Below are 20,792 nucleotides of genomic sequence, written 5' to 3' on the forward strand. Positions count from 1 at the left end.
CAGACATTAGAGACCCACCAGAGACGTTCCATTCAAGAGAACTATCTCATCCCTGGAGGCTTTCTCTGGTCACCCCACTCTCTCTGTCTGTCTCTGTCTCTGCCTCTCTCTGTCTGTCTCTCTCTGTCTTTGTGTGTGTGTGTGTCTTAGGAAAAATGCTTTTACCTGTCCATTTTTGTCATCCAGAGAGGAAGCATTTTATTTTCATGGCCCATTATGGGCCACTTGCTTTTCTTCCTACATTTGTGTGAGCCCCTTTTGGGGCGGGGGGGGGGGGGCAGAAGGAACAGGCAGAAGACTATCCATCGAGAGTGTTGAGTAAGTGTGACCGAGACCTTTCATCAGACAGAGACTCCATTCTGCACGCTTGCAGGACTACAGTGGTAACCATTTGGATTATGACTGTGCAGATATTAATTGTCACTGGTGACTGCCTCACTCAGGACTCCTGAGTGGATATGTGGAGTCAATCACCCTTTACTCTGGCGTGAAATCCCTCTGCAACAAGCCAGGTGGATGGCCTCAAACCCGGGACAAATGGCTAACTTGGGCCTTTCTGCTAACCCTGTGATAATCTCAGCGAGCTGGCAAGGACTGCAGCTGGCTCTTTCCACACTGAACTGAAATCACCCTCCCCACTTTGCACTCTCTCAGATCCTCTTCTGCACTGGAATTCTTCCAGTATCTTCTCTGTTATTTAAACCGCAGTTTAAATGAACAACAGAAAGCTTTGATTTATTCTAGCTTATTTTCCCCTTATTTTTGAGATACGGTCTCACTAAGCCCAGCGAGCCTCCAACTCTTTATGCTTCTGCCTCCGTCTCTGGGGTGCTGAGATTACAGGCTTGAGCCACCACGCCTAGCTTTTGTTCTCCCATTTAAAGAGGAAATTTAGAGCAAAGCATCACTAACATGGTGAAGGCATATGTACCTATCTCAAGTACTTCTCCTTTCCCGGTGTGTGTCCCTGTGGTGGGGATCAACCCGAGTCCACAGGCATGACATGCTAAGCACATGCTCTACTACTCAGCTACACCCCCAACCCAAACTTTATTTATTTCTTTGGATTATGGGATTACATGCAGAAGAGACCCGTGTGGAATCAGGTATAGAGCAACGGTTTGTGAAAAATCATGGCTGTCGTAGACTTGAGCTTGAATGTGAAGCCCATTTACAAACCGTGCTTATGAACTGTGCAACTTGAAACAACCAACTTTCCAAGATCCATTTCCTGTTCTGTAAAATGGGAAGATGGATGGGAGTGGGCATAGGCTGCTGTGAACCTTAGGTAAGCTAACGTTACCGAACCATTAGCACTTAGTACTGAAGTGCCTGTCCCACCCACGTTCCACGCGCTAGCTCACGTGTCCAAGTTTGTTCAAGGACACTGGTCAACAGGCTTTCTACCTCTTTGAATGCCACAGCAGTCTGCCTTGCCTCTGCTCATCCAAAGTCACTGTCCGCTGAGCTGGTGGCACAGGCTGTCAATTAGGAGGTTGAGGCAGGAGAATCGCCACAAGTTCGATGTCAGGCGGGAGAGGGAGAAGGCTTTCGCAAAAAAAGCGGAACCAAGACGAGAATCAACAAAACAACAAAGAAACAAAAACTTCTTGCACTTCAGGTCCCTCACTGCCCATTACACCACGAAGCCTTCCATACCAATTACTGAAGGCAAAGGCAGTGAGTTTAGGTTTTCTAACATTCACGAGAGGTGAGTGAGGATGACCTCACTGGTTCTCTGAAATAATTAAAGGTTAAAGGTCCTATGGACGTCGCCCAGGCTCTAAGAACCCTGGGTCCCAACCTTCCTGTCATTTGCATTCCAATGTAGCCACCTCACCGGTCCAGCCCCACCCGCAGGCTACTCTGGCAGCCTGGTGGACGCGGGCCAGGACACTAGAGCGGCAAGCAGGCAGGCGGTGCTGCGCCAGGTGGCCCGGGGTGGGGCCAGCGGAAAAACGCTCAAAGGGGGCGTGGCCGAGGCGGGCCCTCGTGTGGGCGTGGCCTCCCGCAGGTGCGTCCAGGGGCTCCGGTTTCACTGAAACGAATCCCGCTCTGGGGAAAGCTCAGTGCTTCCCGGGTTAGGGGAAGGGGACCGAGTTTGGAACTAGTGGCGCCCGACGTCAGGGCTGCTGCGAGGATGCGAAGGCTAAGCCTGGCGTGGCTCCTGGGAGGCGTCATCCTTCTGGAGGCCTCGGTCTCCTGCAACCGGACCTTCCCAGGTGAGGACCTTGCACCGGGAGGGCTTAGGCGGCGGAGGAACGCTCTCGGTTCGTGGTGGAAGCGGGCCAGGCGCGCACTTCTCCGCGCACCCCTAGACTCTCTCAGTGGCTTTGATAGGAGGACCAATCAGCTGGGACACCCGGGAAGTGTCCCCAAGGACGTACTAGAGACAACCATGATCTGGGCACTTCCAATTTCTACCTGTCGGTGTGGTTCGGGGAGGCAAGGAGGGAGCGCCTTCGTCTTTGGGGTGCCCTGAAGATTCAGCCTCCCTTTCCTCGGGTGATTTCTTTGCTAACAGTGAGTCATTCAGAACTTTTCATGGACCCTATGAACTACCTCCGGTCTGGTCCTAGGACCTTGGATTATAGCAAGCTGACGGCTCAAGGCCGGGTGGAGCAGTGAGTGGGAGCCCTGGGAAGTTCCCACTTCGCGGTTTGCACTCTCACACACCCAGTGAACCCTTTCCTTGGGGTCGAACCACAGTGTTCAAGACCCACTCCGGGCCTCACTGGTTCTCCTGGCATCTAGGTGGATGCGCTGGGTAAGGAACTCAGGCAGTTTGGGTGTCACGTGGTGGTTGAAGGGGAACTTTCAGGACTCCCACATTCGCCCAGGTGACGTTCTGGCCTACAGATTTCGAGACCTTCCCGCCACCCGGAGCCCACATTGGCAGTCACTCAGATCTAGCGCTGAGGCTGCCAAGTCCTAGGAACAACTGCGAGAGAGCGGTCCAGGGCGGTGCCTTAGGACCAACTTGCGCCGGGTTGGGCGGGTGGTACTGCTCCCGGTGAGCTCGAACTGGCGCCTCTGGAAATCAAGGACGCCGACGCAGTCCTTGGGGTGGGGTGGGGTGGGGGCGTTTGCAGCCGGCGGTAGAGCCATTGTGCTGCAAATAAGACCTGGCGTTTTCTTTTCCCCTGCTAAACTTGCGGAGGTCTTCTAAAAGGCCGTTTCTCACTTTTACCCTCTTAAAGCCGTTACTGAAGAGCGTCTAACCCCTGTCCGTATGCCTGCCGTTTAAAGTTAGAAATTTAAAATTCAGGGACAAAGGTTAGTGTGTGCAAATTAAGAAAAATAAAAGTGGTTGGAAATGATTAAATACTTTTATGATTCACACAGAATAGGAATCATACCCTGGTTATTTAGCTCTCTTTGTTTACAGAGTGAGGGGGTTGGGAAGGGAGAGGTTTCTGGCATATACTGTGAACTTGATTTAATAATAATAAAAAAGAAACCGGTTACTTGTTAACCCGAGCTATTTAATAACCCACTTTGGTTTTCCTCTCTGCACACTTGACGCTCCCATAGCTGGCAACTGTCCTTAAAAGTTAGTCTGGTAGGGGCTGGAGAGATGGCTCAGAGGTTAAGAGCACTGGCTGTTCTTCCAGAGGTCCTGAGTTCAATTCCCAGCAACCACATGGTGGCTCACAACCATCTGTACTGATATCTGGAGCCCTCCTGTGGCGTGCGGGCATACATCGAGGCAGAATGTTGTATACATAATAAATAAATAAATCTTTAAAAAAAAAGTTAGTCTGGTAACAGAGACTTTATGTACAGGGAGTTTTTCTCCCAATTGAGATTAATTTTGGTTAGGGACACGGGCATCTTGAAAGCTTTTCCCGAGAGTTACTGGGCATCTTTGCTCACGCCCTTCTGGCCTGGTCTTTCCGTGTGTTCCTTGATTAGTTCAAGAGCAGATCGGATTTGGTTTTCTTCACCTCCAAAAGATTGCTTTACGGAAACGGTCCCAACTTGAAATCACCTCATTTTTGCAGGTGGGGAGGGGCACTGAATTCCTAAATTGACAGTGTGACATTTAAGTCAACTTCTCTCCAACCTGGTCACTACTGTCTGCCCCCCCCCCCATCTCCACATTTATTTGGTTTTTTGATTTCTTTCATGCTGGGCTTTGCACCAACTAGGACTTGAGACACGTCCCATGACATGGGCAGTCCATTTCAGTTTTACTAACTGTTTGTTGTTGTTTGTGGGTTTTTGTTTTGTACCCTTTCTTTTTCTTTCTCTTTCTTTGAGACAGGCTCACTGTGTGTCTGTGTCTCCTGAAGGACGGCATTACATGCACCACCATGCACAGATAACATTTTCCTAGTTTAATTTTTTTTAAAAAAAATATGTGCATTGGTGTTTTTGCCTGCATTCATATTTTTTCGTGAGGGTGTCAGATGTCCTGGGACTGGAGTTACAAAGTTGTGAACCACCATGTCAGTGCTGGGAATTGAACCTGGGTCCTCTGAAAGAGCAGCCAGTGCTCTTAATTGCTGAGCCAGCTCTTTAACTCCTGACATCCTTTTCTTTCTTTCTTTTTTTTAATTATAAAAGTCATATGTGGGGGCCTGGAGAGATGGGTTGGTCCCAGCACCCACATGGCAGCTTACAGTCTCTAATCCCAGTTCCAAGGGATCTGACATCTTCACACAGACAAATGTGCACATAAAATAAGAATAAAAATGTAAAAAAAAAGAATAAAAAAGGTAATATGTGGTCACTTTAAAGGAAAAATAGAAAGATGAGAAAGGAAGGAGGAGAAATTTAACAAAATCATCCTAAACATTGGTACATAAAATAACCACTACTAACGTTTGTGCATGAGAAATACATAAATAAACAGTCTCCAAATATAGAAAGTATTGTACAACAGTGGGGTTTTATTATGTTATGGTCAGTAACACATTTTTAATGGCTTTGAAACATAGGCATATGCACCCCCGCCCCATGCAACACACTGTTTATCAGGTGCTAAACCTAGGGCCTCCTCTGTGTTAGCAAAGCACTTTGTCACTGAACTAGAACCTCAGCCCTAATTTTACAGTTTATTTTGAGGCAAGGTCTCCCTCAAATTGCCCAAACTCTCCTTGAATCCACTAGGTAATCCAGGCAGGCCTGGAACTTTGGATTCTACTTTATCCTGAGTAGCCGCAATTATAGACCAGCCCCTGCAAACCTGGCTTATTTTAGTAAATCCACGTTTCATGAATAGGCGCGCACAGGAGATGTAGGATGGAAAGAACTCTGAAGAAGGTAGAGCTGGGCCTTCAGGTTGCTCCTCTTTGCGTTCCTCGTGTTACTAATTAACCCTGGAAGCTCCTGTCTCTGGAAGTCTGTATTTGACTTCCTTATGGTTTTATTATCTGAAAAAATGTCGAGGAAAACAGTTCATTCTGGGGGGAAAACAGTTTAGCTCTGCCACTGAAATCTTTTCCTTTTCAGCCTGTGCTCCCAAGAGCTGGAAGCAAAAGAACTCTAGAGCTGGGAGCTCGGGAGAGGGTTAAAGCATCGCCACTATGTCCCCTACAAGATGAAGTCCTTTGAGCAGCAGAAGGACCGTCCTGCAGCAATGGTCCTATTTGTGTTTCGATAATAAATCTATTTATGGTCAGAAGACAGACTTTGGTCCATACTTTCACAGGAGAGTGTAGCGCTCATAAATGATTGAACCTTTTGATACCCAGATGATCATGGTAAATAATCGTTCAGCACAGGTTCTCCCCAGCACAGTCAGTGTGAGACAGATCCCTGGAGTAAGTGGCAGCTCAGAAGACAGGCGCATTTTAACTTCTGATACATTTGCCAAATTACTTTCAGAAAGATTGTGTCCATTTGCGCTCTGTGTGGCTGAACACCTAAAACAGAAAGATGACAGTGTATGACCCTTCCCCAGTCACTCTCTTTCAATGAGACAGACATTTTTTATAGTTTGGTGAGAGATTCCTAGATTTAAGATTTTGTAAATAAATATACATTAGAATCTGATAGCAGGCCTGTTTCCTGTTTGTCTGCCGTGGGGGCTGGGTGTTGTCTTGAGCATTGGGTGTATGTTTTCGTATGTTTGGCAGGACCTGTTGATTGTCACCCTGGAAATAAAGCCACCCTCAGAGCCAGGTACCCTGTATGTGTCCACATTCATACTCAGTGACAGTCTGCTCAGTTCTGAAATGCTGTGTCCGCTTTACAGCTAGACCCTGGGATCCCTGCAGTTTGGTGTACAGTACAGGATGGCAGAGCCGTGCCTCAGGGACCTTTGAACAGTGTCACGGAATGTCGTAGTATGAACAACTGTTGTCGTTTGTTTGTTTGTTTGTTTTTCTACAAGATCTGCTGTGTAGCCCAGACTAGCCTGGAACTCACGATCTGTCTGGTTTCAATACTTCATCTTCCTATTTGTTGCTAAATACCATTCTATTATGTGGAGAGTCTTCTTTTGTTCATCTGTTTTTCTGTTGATGGACACTTGGGTTGTTTCCATTTAGGTCTATTATGAATAACGCGGCTTTGAACGGCTGTGTACAACTTTTTTTTTTTCGAGACAGGGTTTCTCTGTGGCTTTGGAGCCTGTCCTGGAACTAGCTCTGTAGACCAGGCTGGTCTCGAACTCACAGAGATCCGCCTGCCTCTGCCTCCCGAGTGCTGGGATTAAAGGCGTGCGCCACCATCGCCCGGCTGTGTACAAGTTTTGTGTGGATATGTTATCCTTTTGCTTGGGTATTGTCCCAGTTGATCTTCATTGTCAGCTTGACTGGATTAGAATCACCACAGAAACACACCTCTGGGTGTATCTACGCGGGTGTTTCCAGAACAGTTTTGATTGAGTACAGAAGGTCCATCCTGAATGTGGCCGGCACTGTTCCATGAGCTGGAGCCCCAGTCTGAATGCACAGGAGAAGCAGGCAGATAGATCCCAGCCTTCACCTCTTCGGCACCTTTCCGATAGACACAGTGTGACAACCTGCCTCACATTCCTGCCAAGGGCCAAAATAAACACTTCCTCCCTCAGTTATATGCTGCCAACCCTAGCAACAAGAAAACCAAGGCTTGTGAGGACACAGCCAGAGCTGGCATCCTGCAGCCTGAAAGAGGGCCCTCACCAGAGCCTAACCTGCTGGGGCTCCCGTCGGTGATTTCCACACTCCACAACCGTGAGGAGCACATTTGTTGTGTATAAGTCACTCTCTCTCTCTCCCTCTATCTTTCATTACATTCCTCTCTCTGTGTCTGTGTTTATATCTCCTGCCCCTCCCCCCAGTGTGTGTGTGTGTATGTGTGTGTGCATGTGTGTATGTGTGTGTGTGTGAACATGTCATGGTACATGGGGAGAACAGGAGACAACCTGTGGGACTTGTTTCTCTCAAGCATGTGCGTTCTGGTTGGGAGTCAGCTGGGCAGCCTTTACTCATGGAACCTTCTTGCTGCCCCTACTTGCTCATTCCTTATCTCTTTGTTACATCTGCCCAGATGTACTCTGATCCCGATGAGGTCAGAGTCCACTCCAGCAAGGCTTCTTCAGTGTGTAATGACCTCTTGTGACTATGGTAGCTATAAACAGGCAATGTCTAGGCTTAGACTCCCTCCTTTCTAGAGAACATTATGTAACTTTCTTTGGGAACTGAAGAAAATTGAGTGTCCTTATGAGAACTCTGAAATCTCAGCCACTGCCTCCAGAGGCTCAGGTAACTCACTGTGTTGCTTTGAATGAGACTGTCCCAAAGGCTCAGATATTTGAATACCCGTTCCCTAGTTGGTGGCGCTGTTTAGGGAGGTGTGTGACGTGTGTGTGTGTGTCTCTGTGTGTGTGTGTGTGACGTGTGTGTGTGTGTGTCTGTGTGTGATGTGTATGTTGCTGGAGGAACATGTCCCGTGGGGCAGGCTTTGTGATTAAGAGTCTCTGCCACTTTCAGTTTTCCCTTCCTGCTTCCTGCTTATGTTTGAAGACCTGAGCTCCGAGTTTTCTATTCCTGGCTGCCTTACCTGTAGCTTCTAGTCATGGCCTTGGCTGTGCTGTTCTCTCAGAGCAACAGAAAAGGGACCATTACACCCACAGAATTAGTGCCTGTGGAGCTGTTTCTGACCGAGAGGCCTTTGTGGCTGAGTGGGGTCCCCCGGCTGCTGCTCACAGGGCCCAGCTGTGCCACACACCACCCTCTGGGCAGCTGTGAAGGATTCACAAGATTCTTTTACATATCTAAATGGCTTGCAGAATATGTTGACACTCATACAGGTGACTATGTGAATTAGTGAAAAAGGAGCTCATTTTTAAAAAGGCAACTTTTAATATTAAATTAAAAATTTTAGAAATTCTGTTTGAGAAGATGTGTGTGTGTGGGGGGGGTTGGATTTCATGCAGATAGGTTGATCTCTATGGATGCCAACATGTAGTATCAGTTATGGGGTGGTTGGGGCATAGTGAGTAAAACCACGGATTCTAGTAATGAGCTAACTAACTCTAAAGTGTCATCTCCTTACCTAACAACGGTTTGACTTTTGGACATTTCTCAGCTCACTGATCTTTGCTTTTGTGTCTCTGTCTGTAAAATGAGGACATAATAGTGCAACTTGCCTTGTCTACTTGCCTTGTGAATGTGATACAGGTTCCATGCATATAGCACAGTGCTGACAGCAATACCAGACCCACGATGTATTAGCACTAATGTGTATGATGACCACCGTGGTCCTGTAATTCTTTGTGGTTGTATGTGTGACCTTTGGCACTCACGGTTCCAGTCCAAGGTCCTGTAGAAACAAGTAGAGGAGCCGTGGCTCTGGATCCCCCTCAGTTCTCCCGGGGAGATAGCCAGAGACAGGTCTCCAAACTCAGGCTTAGGAAGTTACACTGGGCCTCATGCCCAGGCCTCAAGTACATGATAGGCAAGCAATCTACCAATTGAACTGCATCCCCGCCTCCTTAGGAATAATTGTTTTAGTTTTTAATTAATCAGTTAATTAGAGACAGGGTCTCTATGTAGACCAGGCTGACATCAAAACCACAGAGATCCACCTGCCTCTGCCTCCCAAATGCTGGGGTTAAAAGCATGTGCCCCTATGCCCAGTTTTGTTTTAATTTTTTAAAGTGCTCTTTTTGGAAAGCTATAGAAGAAATTGAAACAATAGAAATATATTTATGTTGAATGAATTTATTCTCCCAAGGCCGCCATGATGAACAGTGGCAGAGAACAATACGTTCACTCTCTTGGCTCTGACGTGGGGAGGTCTGGCATAGAGACGGTTGGGGAAGAGAATCTGCCCATACCATCTTGGTGGCTGCTGCCAGTTTTGGTGTCCCTTGGCTGTTCCATCACTTTATTCCAGTCTCTGCTTCTATTGCCACTGTTTTTCTGTGGTGTTTTCTCCTTTTCTCTAGATTCCTTCTGGCTAACTCTTACATCTGAATTCAACCCATTTCCAATAATCTGTGTATCGACATGTGGTTGTGGCTTACCAGGTAAAGTTCTGTCCAACTCCAGGAGGGCTACATGGCTTCCCTCTGAGCCTAGAGCTAATGGGCCAAGCAGTGATTTTTTTTTTTTTTTTTTTGGTTTTTCGAGACAGGGTTTCTCTATGGCTTTGGAGCCTGTCCTGGAACTAGCTCTGTAGACCAGGCTGGTCTCGAACTCACAGAGATCCGCCTGCCTCTGCCTCCCAAGTGCTGGGATTAAAGGCGTGCGCCACCATCGCCCGGCAGTGATTTTTAAATAATATAGCCTCTGTGTGATTATTTCGGGGCTGAGCAGTCAGGAACGAACAAGCGGCCTCTTCCTACACACCTCAGCTTTCTCAGTAGCTGAGACTATGGGCATGCGCTCTCACACCCAGGGTTATCTGTGGTTCTGAATGATTAAGACATAGCATAGGGGAAGCATCCTGAGTTAAAGCCTGCTGCTACATGCTTGAGAAATCTGAGCACACGTTGTCGTTGGTACAGTGATACTCAAAGGCTGCTGCCAACTGAGTTCCGTGGGAGGGTGTTTCTAGAGCCAGCACAGAGGTAGGGAATTCCTACCCACTATAGTAGTGTATTTCTTGTGGGTGGACAAGGGGCTGCCCCAAGGTCCTGAAACTTCCCTAGGTTGGTCTCTGGGGCCGGATGTGGCTGACAGTCAGGCTGGATTCTGGCTTAAGGCCAGAGTAGGATAGAAGAACACTATAGAATGGGGACAGAGGCAGGGCTTCTGTCTTGCTACAACAGTAGGCTCTCAACCTGTGGGTTGTGACCCTATTCAGGGTCCAACGACTCTTTCACAGGGGTTGCATATCAGATATTTACATTACAATTCATAACAGTAGCAAAATTACCTTTATGAAGTAGCAATGAAGATTTTATGGTTGTGGTTATCACAACATGAAGAACTGCATTCAAGGGTTGCAGCATTAGGAAGGTTGCACTGCACTCGAGACTCCAAAAGAGTTACACACAATTCTAGGCTGATTTTTTTTTTTAAACTAACTGACCCATCAAAGACTCTATGGATATATAATTAAATAACAAAACTATAGAGTGTGGCTATTTTTAAAAAATAAGTTGGAATATCATCAGCCTTAAGATCCCGAGAAGTCGGTGTTCTACATGCAGTCCCAAACTCCCACAGTTGAAAAAAAAAAAGAAGTCTTATCTCTGGGCCTGAAGATGCAGCTTAGGGGTGGAATACTTGCCTAGCATGCACAAGAATTAGCACTCAGCTGCCGCCAACCTGCCCTGCCCAGTATCGTCACTCAAAGAAAATATCCATAATCCTCTAGTAGCATCTGTCTGAGTCTGTCTGAAACTTTTTATTGAAGCAAAGCAGCGCCGTTGTTGGACCATTTATCCCTGTGTTGACCCTGCTCTCCTTCTCTGTCCAGGACCCAACAGTAAAGGAAGAAGTTTAATCGGCAGATCGAACACCCCCGCTCCAGACTCTGGGAAAGGGGTTACAGTAGTAGAACCCGGCTTTTCCATTGATGATTTCTCTACATCCATCCTCACTGGGAAGCTGACTACTGTCTTTCTTCCAGTCATCTACACCATTGTTTTTGTGATTGGTTTGCCCAGCAATGGCATGGCCCTCTGGGTCTTCCTTTTCCGGACCAAGAAGAAACACCCTGCTGTGATTTACATGGCCAATCTGGCCCTGGCCGACCTCCTCTCTGTCATCTGGTTCCCCCTGAAGATTGCCTACCACCTGCATGGCAACAATTGGACCTATGGGGATGCCCTTTGCAAGGTGCTGATTGGCTTTTTCTATGGCAACATGTACTGCTCCATCCTCTTCATGACCTGCCTCAGCGTGCAGAGGTACTGGGTGATCGTGAACCCCATGGGGCACTCCAGGAAGAGGGCAAACATTGCCGTTGGTCTCTCCCTGGCGATCTGGCTCCTGATTTTTCTGGTCACCATCCCCTTGTATGTCATGGACCAGACCGTCTATATTCCGGCCCTGAACGTCACCACCTGCCATGATGTGCTACCTGAGGAGGTACTGGTGGGGGACATGTTCAATTACTTCCTCTCCCTGGCCATTGGAGTCTTTCTGTTCCCAGCCTTCCTTACTGCCTCTGCATACGTACTCATGATCAAAACCCTCCGTTCTTCCGCCATGGATGAGCACTCAGAGAAGAAAAGGCGGAGGGCTGTCCGACTCATCATCACCGTCCTGGCCATGTACTTCATCTGCTTCGCTCCTAGCAACCTCCTGCTGGTCGTGCACTATTTCCTCATTAAGAGCCGGGGCCAGAGCCACGCCTACGCCCTCTACCTGGTCGCCCTCTGCCTGTCGACCCTCAACAGCTGCATCGACCCCTTTGTCTACTACTTTGTTTCCCAAGATTTCAGGGATCAGGCTAAAAACGCGCTCCTCTGTCGAAGCGTCCGCACCGTCAACCGCATGCAAGTCTCCCTCACCTCCAGCAAGTTCTCCAGGAAATCCAGCTCTTACGCTTCTAGTTCAACCAGCGTTAAAACTTCCTACTGAGCGGTACCTGAGGATGGCGAGCCTGCTTCGTTCATGGTGCATGTGCGAGGGACGGGGATGCCGCGACATGGGGCTGTCATTTTCTAACCGAACTGGTCTCAGCATTGACCACAAGCATGGGTGCCAGTATCAGAATTCTGCTCCTCTGATGTCCCAGAAACTCAGCGACCTAAGAGAAACCTACTTTGTGGGAGTAATGAGAAGGCAGAAATCCAGCGACACGCAGGAGTTACACCCGGCAAGAAGACGAAATTTCTAGCAGAAACAATTTCTTCTCCATCTGGGGCCCATCACCGCCTTGTCAGGGCCCGAGGCCCTCGTACAGCTCCAGGCTGGTTGACTGACTTTTCCCATGCGATGCGGAGACTGTGACTGAGTTCTAACCGGCAACAGAGAGCTTGCTCTGGACAGTAGAATCCAGATGTCCAGTGGTTCATCAAAACCCCTGGGGATCTTGTTCAGTGTGCAGGTCCCTCACCTTCAGTAACCAGAGCTCAGATATGAAGGGGCCGCCGTGATATCTACAAACCTCAGTGATGTCTACCTGCACAGAATCATGGAGTCGAGTGCTGCTTCTGCTCACCGGGGCAGTGATGTTTGAAAAGAAAAACCAATATTTGCCTGTTGGTTTATTGGGATTTTCAGCTCCTTTGTTATTCCTTTGTAGCTTTGTATGTCTTATTAGTCAAGAAAAAGAGAATGAGGATCTTAAACATGTAAATACAAATTTTGTATAATTTTTTTTACTTACATCATTGTGGGTAATGGAATATTTTACCAACTGCAAATAACATTTACCTCGTAGTATTTTTTTAAGTCACTTTTTAAAATTGTATCATGCGAACAATTTTCATGATAACGCATCATCATAGCCTCAGTTTCTCTCCTGCTCAATCATGTTCCCTCCCCCACACACCTCCTTTTCCCTCCGGCCACGCCCACTCCACCCCCTGCTGCGCCCCCATTTGCTTTCAGGTACCATTTAGTATTTTTTTTTTTAAAAAAAAAAACTATTGTTGGAATATTTAATGTCCATTTTGGCCACTTGTTATCAAATATGGAATTAAAGTCTGAAGATCTGCCTGGAGAAGAGCGCAGACAAGAGGCGACAACCATTGCAGCAGTACATGACTCAGGACTTACTCTATGGACTGGCTGTGTTTGTGGCTTTAAAAATTATTTTGTTCTCCAAAGCCACAGAGAAACCCTGTCTCGAAAAACAAAACAAAACAAAAAAATTATTTTGTTGTATGACTGATTTATAAAGAATACATGGACTTTTTTTTTTTTAAAAAAAAACTTTTCAGCTGTGTGTTTATTTGTGTGAAGGAGGGATAAGGAGAAGGGGAGATCCTGCCATTCTAGACATGGTATAATGCTCAAATCACACACATATACAAACACCTTTTCTTAATTAATTAATTAATTTACTTTTTACAGTTGTTCTTTTGAGAAAGGGTTTCTCTGTGTAGCCCTGGCTATCCTAGAACTCACTCTGTAGGCCAGGTCACCTGCCTCTGCCTCCCAATGCCGGGATTAAATGCCATCACCACCCACATTTTTTTAAAATGCATTTCTTGGGGTCTAAACCTGGCCTCGCACTCTTTTTTAAATAAACGTAAAAATGTAACTCATGTAGCTCTAAATGCTGACTTTTATTTATTAGTGTGCTTTAATTTTTTGCCATGTAATTCTACAACTTGGCCTCCATTTTTTAAAGGTTATAGACCCTTTAATAGTCCAGATATATCACAATGTATATAGTCATTTCCCTACTGGCTGGCCCCTTGAATTATGCTAGCCCATATTATTTTTTTTCTTTTTGTCTATTTCAACATTATTACACTTTACATCTGTGTAGAGATATTATTAAGATTCACTTTACTTTTATCCAGACTCGGTTTCACTATATAGACCTGGCACTTGCTTATGTAAACCCCGTTAAAACTCAGATCTGCTAGTCTCTGCCACTGGGAGCTGGGGTTAAAGGCAGGCACCACCACAACCAGGCAGCTTTGCTTCTTTTGCCCTTGAGGAGCAGCTTGGAAGCTTCTGGTCTTGAATTAGACCCTTGGTTAGAGATAGAAGGCACCGTGCCTTGAGCAGAGATGCATTGGATGTGGCCATCTTTGGGTTTGTGGGCAGCACTGGTTGGTAGGAAGGATTGGAGTCTTAACTGAGAATGAACATGTTGTACTCCCCTGATTTATTTGCTAAGAGGGACCCTTCATTTGAAACCAAATGTGAACCTGTTTTGCTGTTCAGGCAAAAAACGTGAGGTTGACTTTGCTGAAGTAATTTCCCTGAACATTTCCTTATATTATTTTAGTTATTTGTAGCAGGAGTTTTGAAGTTGTAATTAATTTCCTGGTTATCGAGATATCACAAACCTCGGGGCTATAATCTCATCTGCATGCATACTTCAGTGATTACAACTTTATTTCAGAAACTTTTACCCTTTGAGAGGTTCTGGAAAGAACTAGAATATATTAGACTCAAAGGTAGTAACTGTTAGTCTTTGAGTTTTACTGGAGAGCTTGCTGTCTTTTAGAAGTGAAGTTCTAGCTGGATGTGGTGGCACCCATCTTTAATCCCAGCACTCGGGAGGCAGAGGCAGGAGGATCTCTGAGAGTTCCAGGCCAGCCTGATCTACAAAGAGAGTTCCAAGAGAGCTAGGGCTGCACACAGAGAAACCCTGTCTCAAAAATCAAAAACCAAATAAACAAAAAAGAAGTGAAATTCTAGAGTCTATTTGAGTAGAAGGCAGGTATCCAGTGCCTTCTTGAACCCAGGTCTAAAAAGTAAAAATCATCCCTTGAGATGGGGAGTCAAGGCCCTCTCCACGTCACTCAAGCTTCAAGACTTCAAAGAAACGTCTGTTATGTACTTTTGTATAAAGTGGGGTCACTGGGTGCACACCTAAGAAATGCTATTAATGAGGGTAGTGCAGACTTCTGTGGTTTGGGTCTGAGCTACACATGTCTCTCCCTGTTGGCAAATCTGGATTATGTCCATGCCTTTTTTTTTTCCTACTGGACAGAGTTTGGCCCAGACCAGAGTGGTGGAGTACCTTCTACAAAAACCACAGACGGAACCTGCAGGCTCCTGCCAGAGCTCCAGGCTAACCATCATTACTCAGCAGCCATGTGCATGGGTTATTTGTCCCACAAACATGATGGCTTCACCACATTATTAACTGCAAGCGATTAAGTCAGAACTCCTACCTGAGCACCAGCTTAGTCATGAGACTGAGTCTCAGCGAACACATGAATACTAAAAGGAAGAGCTAGAGAGGAAGCTCTAGCGATAGAAATGCAAAGTGTCTATCTCTTTCAGAGAGGAACAGGGTTTGGTTCCCGACACCAGCACTGGGTGACTCAAAACCACTGGCAAATCCAGTTCCTGGGGACCTCATGCCCTCTTTTACACACACACACACACACACACACACACACACACTGCACATAACGTTCATGCAGATACATAGTTTTTTAAAAAAATTCAGCTCTCTAGAATTTAGCCTACTCAAAGTTTTTAAAACATCCCACTCCAAAGCTGGACTTTGAGAATGGTAATAAATCAAGAAAACAAACAAAAACCTGTCTGATGGCACACACCTTTAATCCCAATACTCAGAGGCAGAGGCAGGTGGATCTCTGTGAATTTGAGGCCAGCCTGATCTACATAGTCAATTCCAGGACAGCCAAGACTATAGTGAGACCCTGTCTCAAAAAACAACAACAAGAAGACAGAAAACAACATAATAAAACAAAAAGTGCAGGTGGAAGTTGGAGAGATGGAGAGGACCTAGGTTAGGCTCCCAGCATCTACATCAGGTGGCTCACGACTTCATATAACTCCAATTCCAGGTGATCCGGTGTTCTCTTCTGACCTCCATGAGCACTGAAAAATATGGTACACACTCAGACAAGCAGGAATACACACACATATACAAAAACAAGCAAGCAGACAAAAACAGGGCTCGGCAGGGATACTGTGTAGGTAATTCTAAATTTTTCATGGCTTGCATATTTGGTTTTATTGTTTTGTCTTTTGAAATAGGGTCTCCATGTAGTCCTGGCTTGCCTAGAATCTCTACATAGACCAGGCTGGGCTCAAATTCACAGAAGTTCACCTGCGTCTGCCTCCCAAGTGCTGGGATTGAACTACTTACACTATTTACTTTCATTTTGCTTTATTTTAGTTTAGCTCTGAGATAGGGTCTCACACTGTAGCTCAGGCTGGCCTGAAAGTTACTACATAGCCCAAGCTGGTCTTGAACTCATGGCAGCCCTCCTGTTTCAGCTTCCCAAGTTCTGGGATCACAGGAGAGAACCATCATGTCTGCTTATACTTACACCTTATCTTGGTTACTGTTCTATTGCTGCGAAGAAACATCACAACCACAACTTTTACAGAAGAAAGCATTTAACTAGGGACTTGTTTAGAGTTTCAGAGAGTTATCAGCATGACAGAAAGCATGTGTGTTGCTGGAAGAGTAGCTGAGAGCTACTTCCTGATCCTCAAGTAGAGAGAGGAGAGAAAGACTGGGGGCTGGTGTGGGCTTTTGAAACCTCAAAGCCCACTCCCAGTGATGCACGTCCTCCAATAAGGCCATGTGTAATCCAACTAGACCACATCTCTTAATTCTTCTCAAATAGTGCCACACCCTGGTGACTATTAATGTACATGAGCCTATGGGGACCATTCTTATTCAAACTACAGTATATATATATTATATATATACAGTTTATATATTTATATATATGCATATATATAATAGTTTAAAAATTACAAATCAAGTGGTTTTTTTAAAGAGAGCATACAGTGAAAAATAAAAAGCTCTTCCCAACCATCCATGTCAGAATCCAATTACTCTGTGTGCAAGGACAAGCATGCATATTCTATCCATATTCATATCTGAATTATACTACCTACTGGTAGTATTTAAGGATAAATTGCCTCAGAATTCAGTGGTTTAACCAAGCGCTTATTCACATGCAGTCTCTGAAGTCAGGAATCCAGGAGCAGTTGGCCTTCTACCTTGGGGGTCTTGTGTGGTAGTAGCAGGCTGAGATCCTGTATGGTGTGGATGTCAACTGCAGGCATCTCTGAGGGACACAGCGCCAACGGGGCTTACTCAGAGGGCTGGAAGAGCTGCTCTTGGCTGGAAGCTTCCATTCCCTTCCCCGTGCCTCTTCACGGGGCTGCTTGAGTGTCTTATGGAGGCAGGCTTCCCACAAAACAAGTGACCAAGAAAAACAAGAGTGAAGCTGCAAAAGTCACCCCACACCTGCCTGCCATACAGCTAGCTGGTAGTACATTCAGGGTGGCCTCAGACTTTCAAGCAGCACAAGTGGGCAGGGAGGGTTGTTGGGGAGCAACTTGGAGGTTGGCTTCCACATTGTATGAGAACACATCTCAGACATGATCCCCACATCAGTAGCTAGATCTGCTGTGTACACACACGGTGCAATCTACAGAACTCTACATAAATAATACTGTATCCTGAGTGCTTGTTCATTTAATAGTCCCTATTTTTATTATTTATTTATTTTTATTATTTATTTATTTATTTTCTAATATTTATTTATTTATTTTGTAGACAATATTCTATCTACATGTATGCTTGCAGGCCAGAAGAGGGCACCAGACCCCATTACAGGTGGTTGTGAGCCACCATGTGGTTGCTGGGAATTAAACTCAGGACCTTTGGAAGAGCAGGCAATGATCTTAACTGCTGAGCCATCTCTCCAGCCCCTTAACCGCTGAGCCATCCGAGACAGAGTTTCTCTGTGGCTTTGGAGCCTGTCCTGGAACTAGCTCTTGTAGCCCAGGCTGACCTGGAACTCATAGAGATCTGCCTGCCTCTGCCTCCCCAGTGCTGGGATTAAAGGCGTGCGCCACCACCTCCCAGTAACTCTCCTATTCTTATATGCCAGTCATGTTCTAGACACGAAAGGATACTGCAGAGAACAAAAAAGACAAAAATCTTGTTCTTGTGGAATTTACTTTCTGGTTGGAGAAGAAAAAGAAAACCAGACATAGATCCAATGGTGTTCAGGGTGACTGCTATGTGTGTTCTGTCCTACCTGAGGGTAAATGTATAGAAGTTTCTTTTCTCATTGCTGTGACCAAATACCCAATCAGAAGGAGCATACAGGAGGGCTTATTCCAGCTTACAGTTTAAGAAGAGATAAGGTGCATCATGGCAGGAAGGCATGTGGAGTAAGCCTGAGGCATCTGGTCACATTGCATCTGCACTCAGAAGGGAGAGATGGGGCAAAAAACGGGACCAGGGTCCAGCATACAAAACCTGAAGGCCTGTCCTGCACCCCTCTTCGTCCATTAAGGCTTCACCCTTAAGGTTCTACAACCTATCAAAGAAGCAGAATCACCTAGAGATCACACGTTCAAACACATCAGCCTGTGGGGGACATTTTAGATCTGAACCACAACACAGTGCGAAGGAGCATAAGGCCATGGGTAGACCCAAAGCCAAGGCTTCATGGGAACAAGAACTGACACCCGAGATTGTCCTCTGACCTCCTTGCGCTACCACAGCAGAAACCCACTTGCACTCACACGTATGAACACGCGTGTAAGGGAGAGCACAGTGAGGACAGATGCGCCAGCACAACAGGATGTGAGGGGGAGCCGTGAGAGGGGGCAGAGGGTGTGGGGTGAAGAAGGCAATGAGAACGATGCCGACATTCACACGAACATGGGGACATTTGGCAGAGGGAGCCGGGAGAGTGGCTTTGGATGGTCTACATTTCCAGAAATGGAATTTCTGGGTCAAAAAGACATGTGTGATTTTTGGTCATAGTAAATTGCCTTCCTGAGGTGTTACATAGATTTATATACTTGCCAATAATACATGTCTACTTTTCAATTTTTTCATTATTTATTTATTTAGAGACCAAGTTCTCTGTGTAACAGTTCTCTGACTGTCCTGAAACTTGCCCTGTAGACCAGGCTGGCCTTGAACTCACAGAGATCAACCTGCCTCTGCCTCTGAAGTGCTGGGATTAAAGGCCTGCACTACCACATCCGGCCTATCTTAATTTAATTTTATGCATATGGGTCCTTCTGAACGCATGCCTGGGTACCACTTGTAGGCCTGGTATCTGTCTAGGCTAGAAGAGGAATTACAGATACAGATGCTTGTGAGCCACCATGTTGGTGCTAGAAACTGAATCCAGATCCTCGGGGAGTGCATCAGTGCCGTCTTTCCAGCCCCAAATATGTGCCATCTTTATACATGCTGTGACAAACACCGAATTTCCAAAATTCTCGGTATTTACCAACGTGAAATTAAAGTTTGAGTGCAATGATCGTGCAGGTTCCAGGGGCAACAGAGATTCATGGGGAATATTCTTCCATTTTTCAATGCGCTATTGAAAGTTCTTAAAGTTCTAAGTCCTTCCGGGTAGGTTCTTCAGGGATGCTTTCTTTGAAGTCTTTTCCTTTAGAAGGTTCCCTGCTGTTCTTCTGTGAAGGATGTGAGGACGTGTGCCCCTCTCCCAGAGTCCAGATTAGCCTGGGGCCCTGGCCGATTTACCTTCAGACCAGGGCTTAATCCTCAGCAGCAGGCCAAGTCTCCCACCTGTCTCGAAAAACCAAAAAAAAAAAAAAAAAAAAAAAAAAAGGAAGACTAACTAGTTAATTAACTAACCCTGGGAAAGCAGTTTTAGCCAGTCTTGGGCTTGGAGCTCTTTCAGAAGCCACCTGGGAACCTGAAGGGGACGTTCTAGCTTCTACTGTTGTGGGATATCCACCAGAGAATACTACTCAGACATGGGTTCAAGCAGATGGAAAGTCTTTATTAGCTGGCTGGTGATGTTAAAGATCCCAGTGAAGCACCAGGACTTTCTCAGGGTAAGCTTTTAAGCTTAAAATCCACATCTTGGGTTGACACACTACAGTTAACAAGAGCAGTTAGCCAGAAGCAGAACCACAGAAGCTCAAAAGCAAGGTTAACACATTTAGAGATTTTTCCCAGAACTATGGAATTTGATGGATTAGACCTTTGCTTTCATTTTTGGCAGATGGTGCTGTCTATATGCTGAGTTTTACAGCCTGAATGACACTTCCATCATAGAGTTAGTTATGCTAAGGTCTGGGGTCCTACTGAGGTCTGGGGCCCTGTTACATTACCCATTGATTTTAGTGAATCGTGGACTCACCCTGTTTTAGGTTAAGATGCTGAGTTTCACTGTTAATCTAATCAGAATGACAATTAAAGGCCCAGCCAGTGCTGATGGTGGAGGAGTTTGCCAGGGGAACCAAGAGAATAGATACTGGTACCAATTATTTCCCCAACCGTGGCAAGATGTTCTCTAATTATTCCCAACCAATTACCACAGAAACAACAGGCTTCTCCCAAAGCCATATATAGTTTTCTTTATCTCATGAGAAGTCTAAACCTCTCTGATTTTGTAGACCATTTCTGCAAGGGAATCTATGTTTTAGTTCAGAAACTGAAACGTTTACTACCTCTAGGTCCTGGTCAATCTGTCTACTTAGTTTGGAAAGACTCAGAAGAGGCGCATTTAGTCAAACCATTAATACATGCCCACCAAGTACTCTCAGTGGCTTAGTAATATTCTTGTTACCCATATAAATTAACCCACGAGGCAGAACAGCAGGCAACAGAATAAGGGGAAATGCCTAGGCTAAAAGTTTTGGGGATTAAGCAAGTTTTAGCCCCTTATAAGGCTTCTAACACTAATTTGAGCTGCCCCAGTCACAGCGAGTTTTGTCAGTCAATAGACTGACTGATTAGTTAGTTCCTATCCCTTTGCAGCACAGGGGCAGGTG

The 20,792-nt window shown here is 45.9% G+C and overlaps 1 protein-coding gene across 2 annotated transcripts in view; it reads left to right on the forward strand.

Moving 5' to 3' along the window:
* Positions 1–2,053: 2,053 nt before the first annotated feature.
* LOC130887439 (protein S100-Z) overlaps positions 2,054–20,792 on the forward strand; it is a 41,057-nt gene continuing 22,318 nt past the window's right edge. Inside the window, exons 1-2 of one of the 2 annotated variants that reach the window (XM_057789898.1) lie at positions 2,054–2,270; positions 10,861–12,000. In XM_057789898.1, coding sequence (XP_057645881.1) covers positions 2,141–2,270; positions 10,861–11,969 — 1,239 coding nt within the window. In that variant the 5' untranslated portion in view covers positions 2,054–2,140 and the 3' untranslated portion in view covers positions 11,970–12,000. Of the gene's footprint in view, positions 2,271–10,860; positions 12,001–20,792 lie in introns of those variants that run through there. The other variant, XM_057789897.1, reaches the window with a different exon arrangement.

The sequence above is a fragment of the Chionomys nivalis genome, chromosome 15, assembly GCF_950005125.1.
Source record: "Chionomys nivalis chromosome 15, mChiNiv1.1, whole genome shotgun sequence".
Lineage (NCBI taxonomy): Eukaryota > Metazoa > Chordata > Mammalia > Rodentia > Cricetidae > Chionomys > Chionomys nivalis.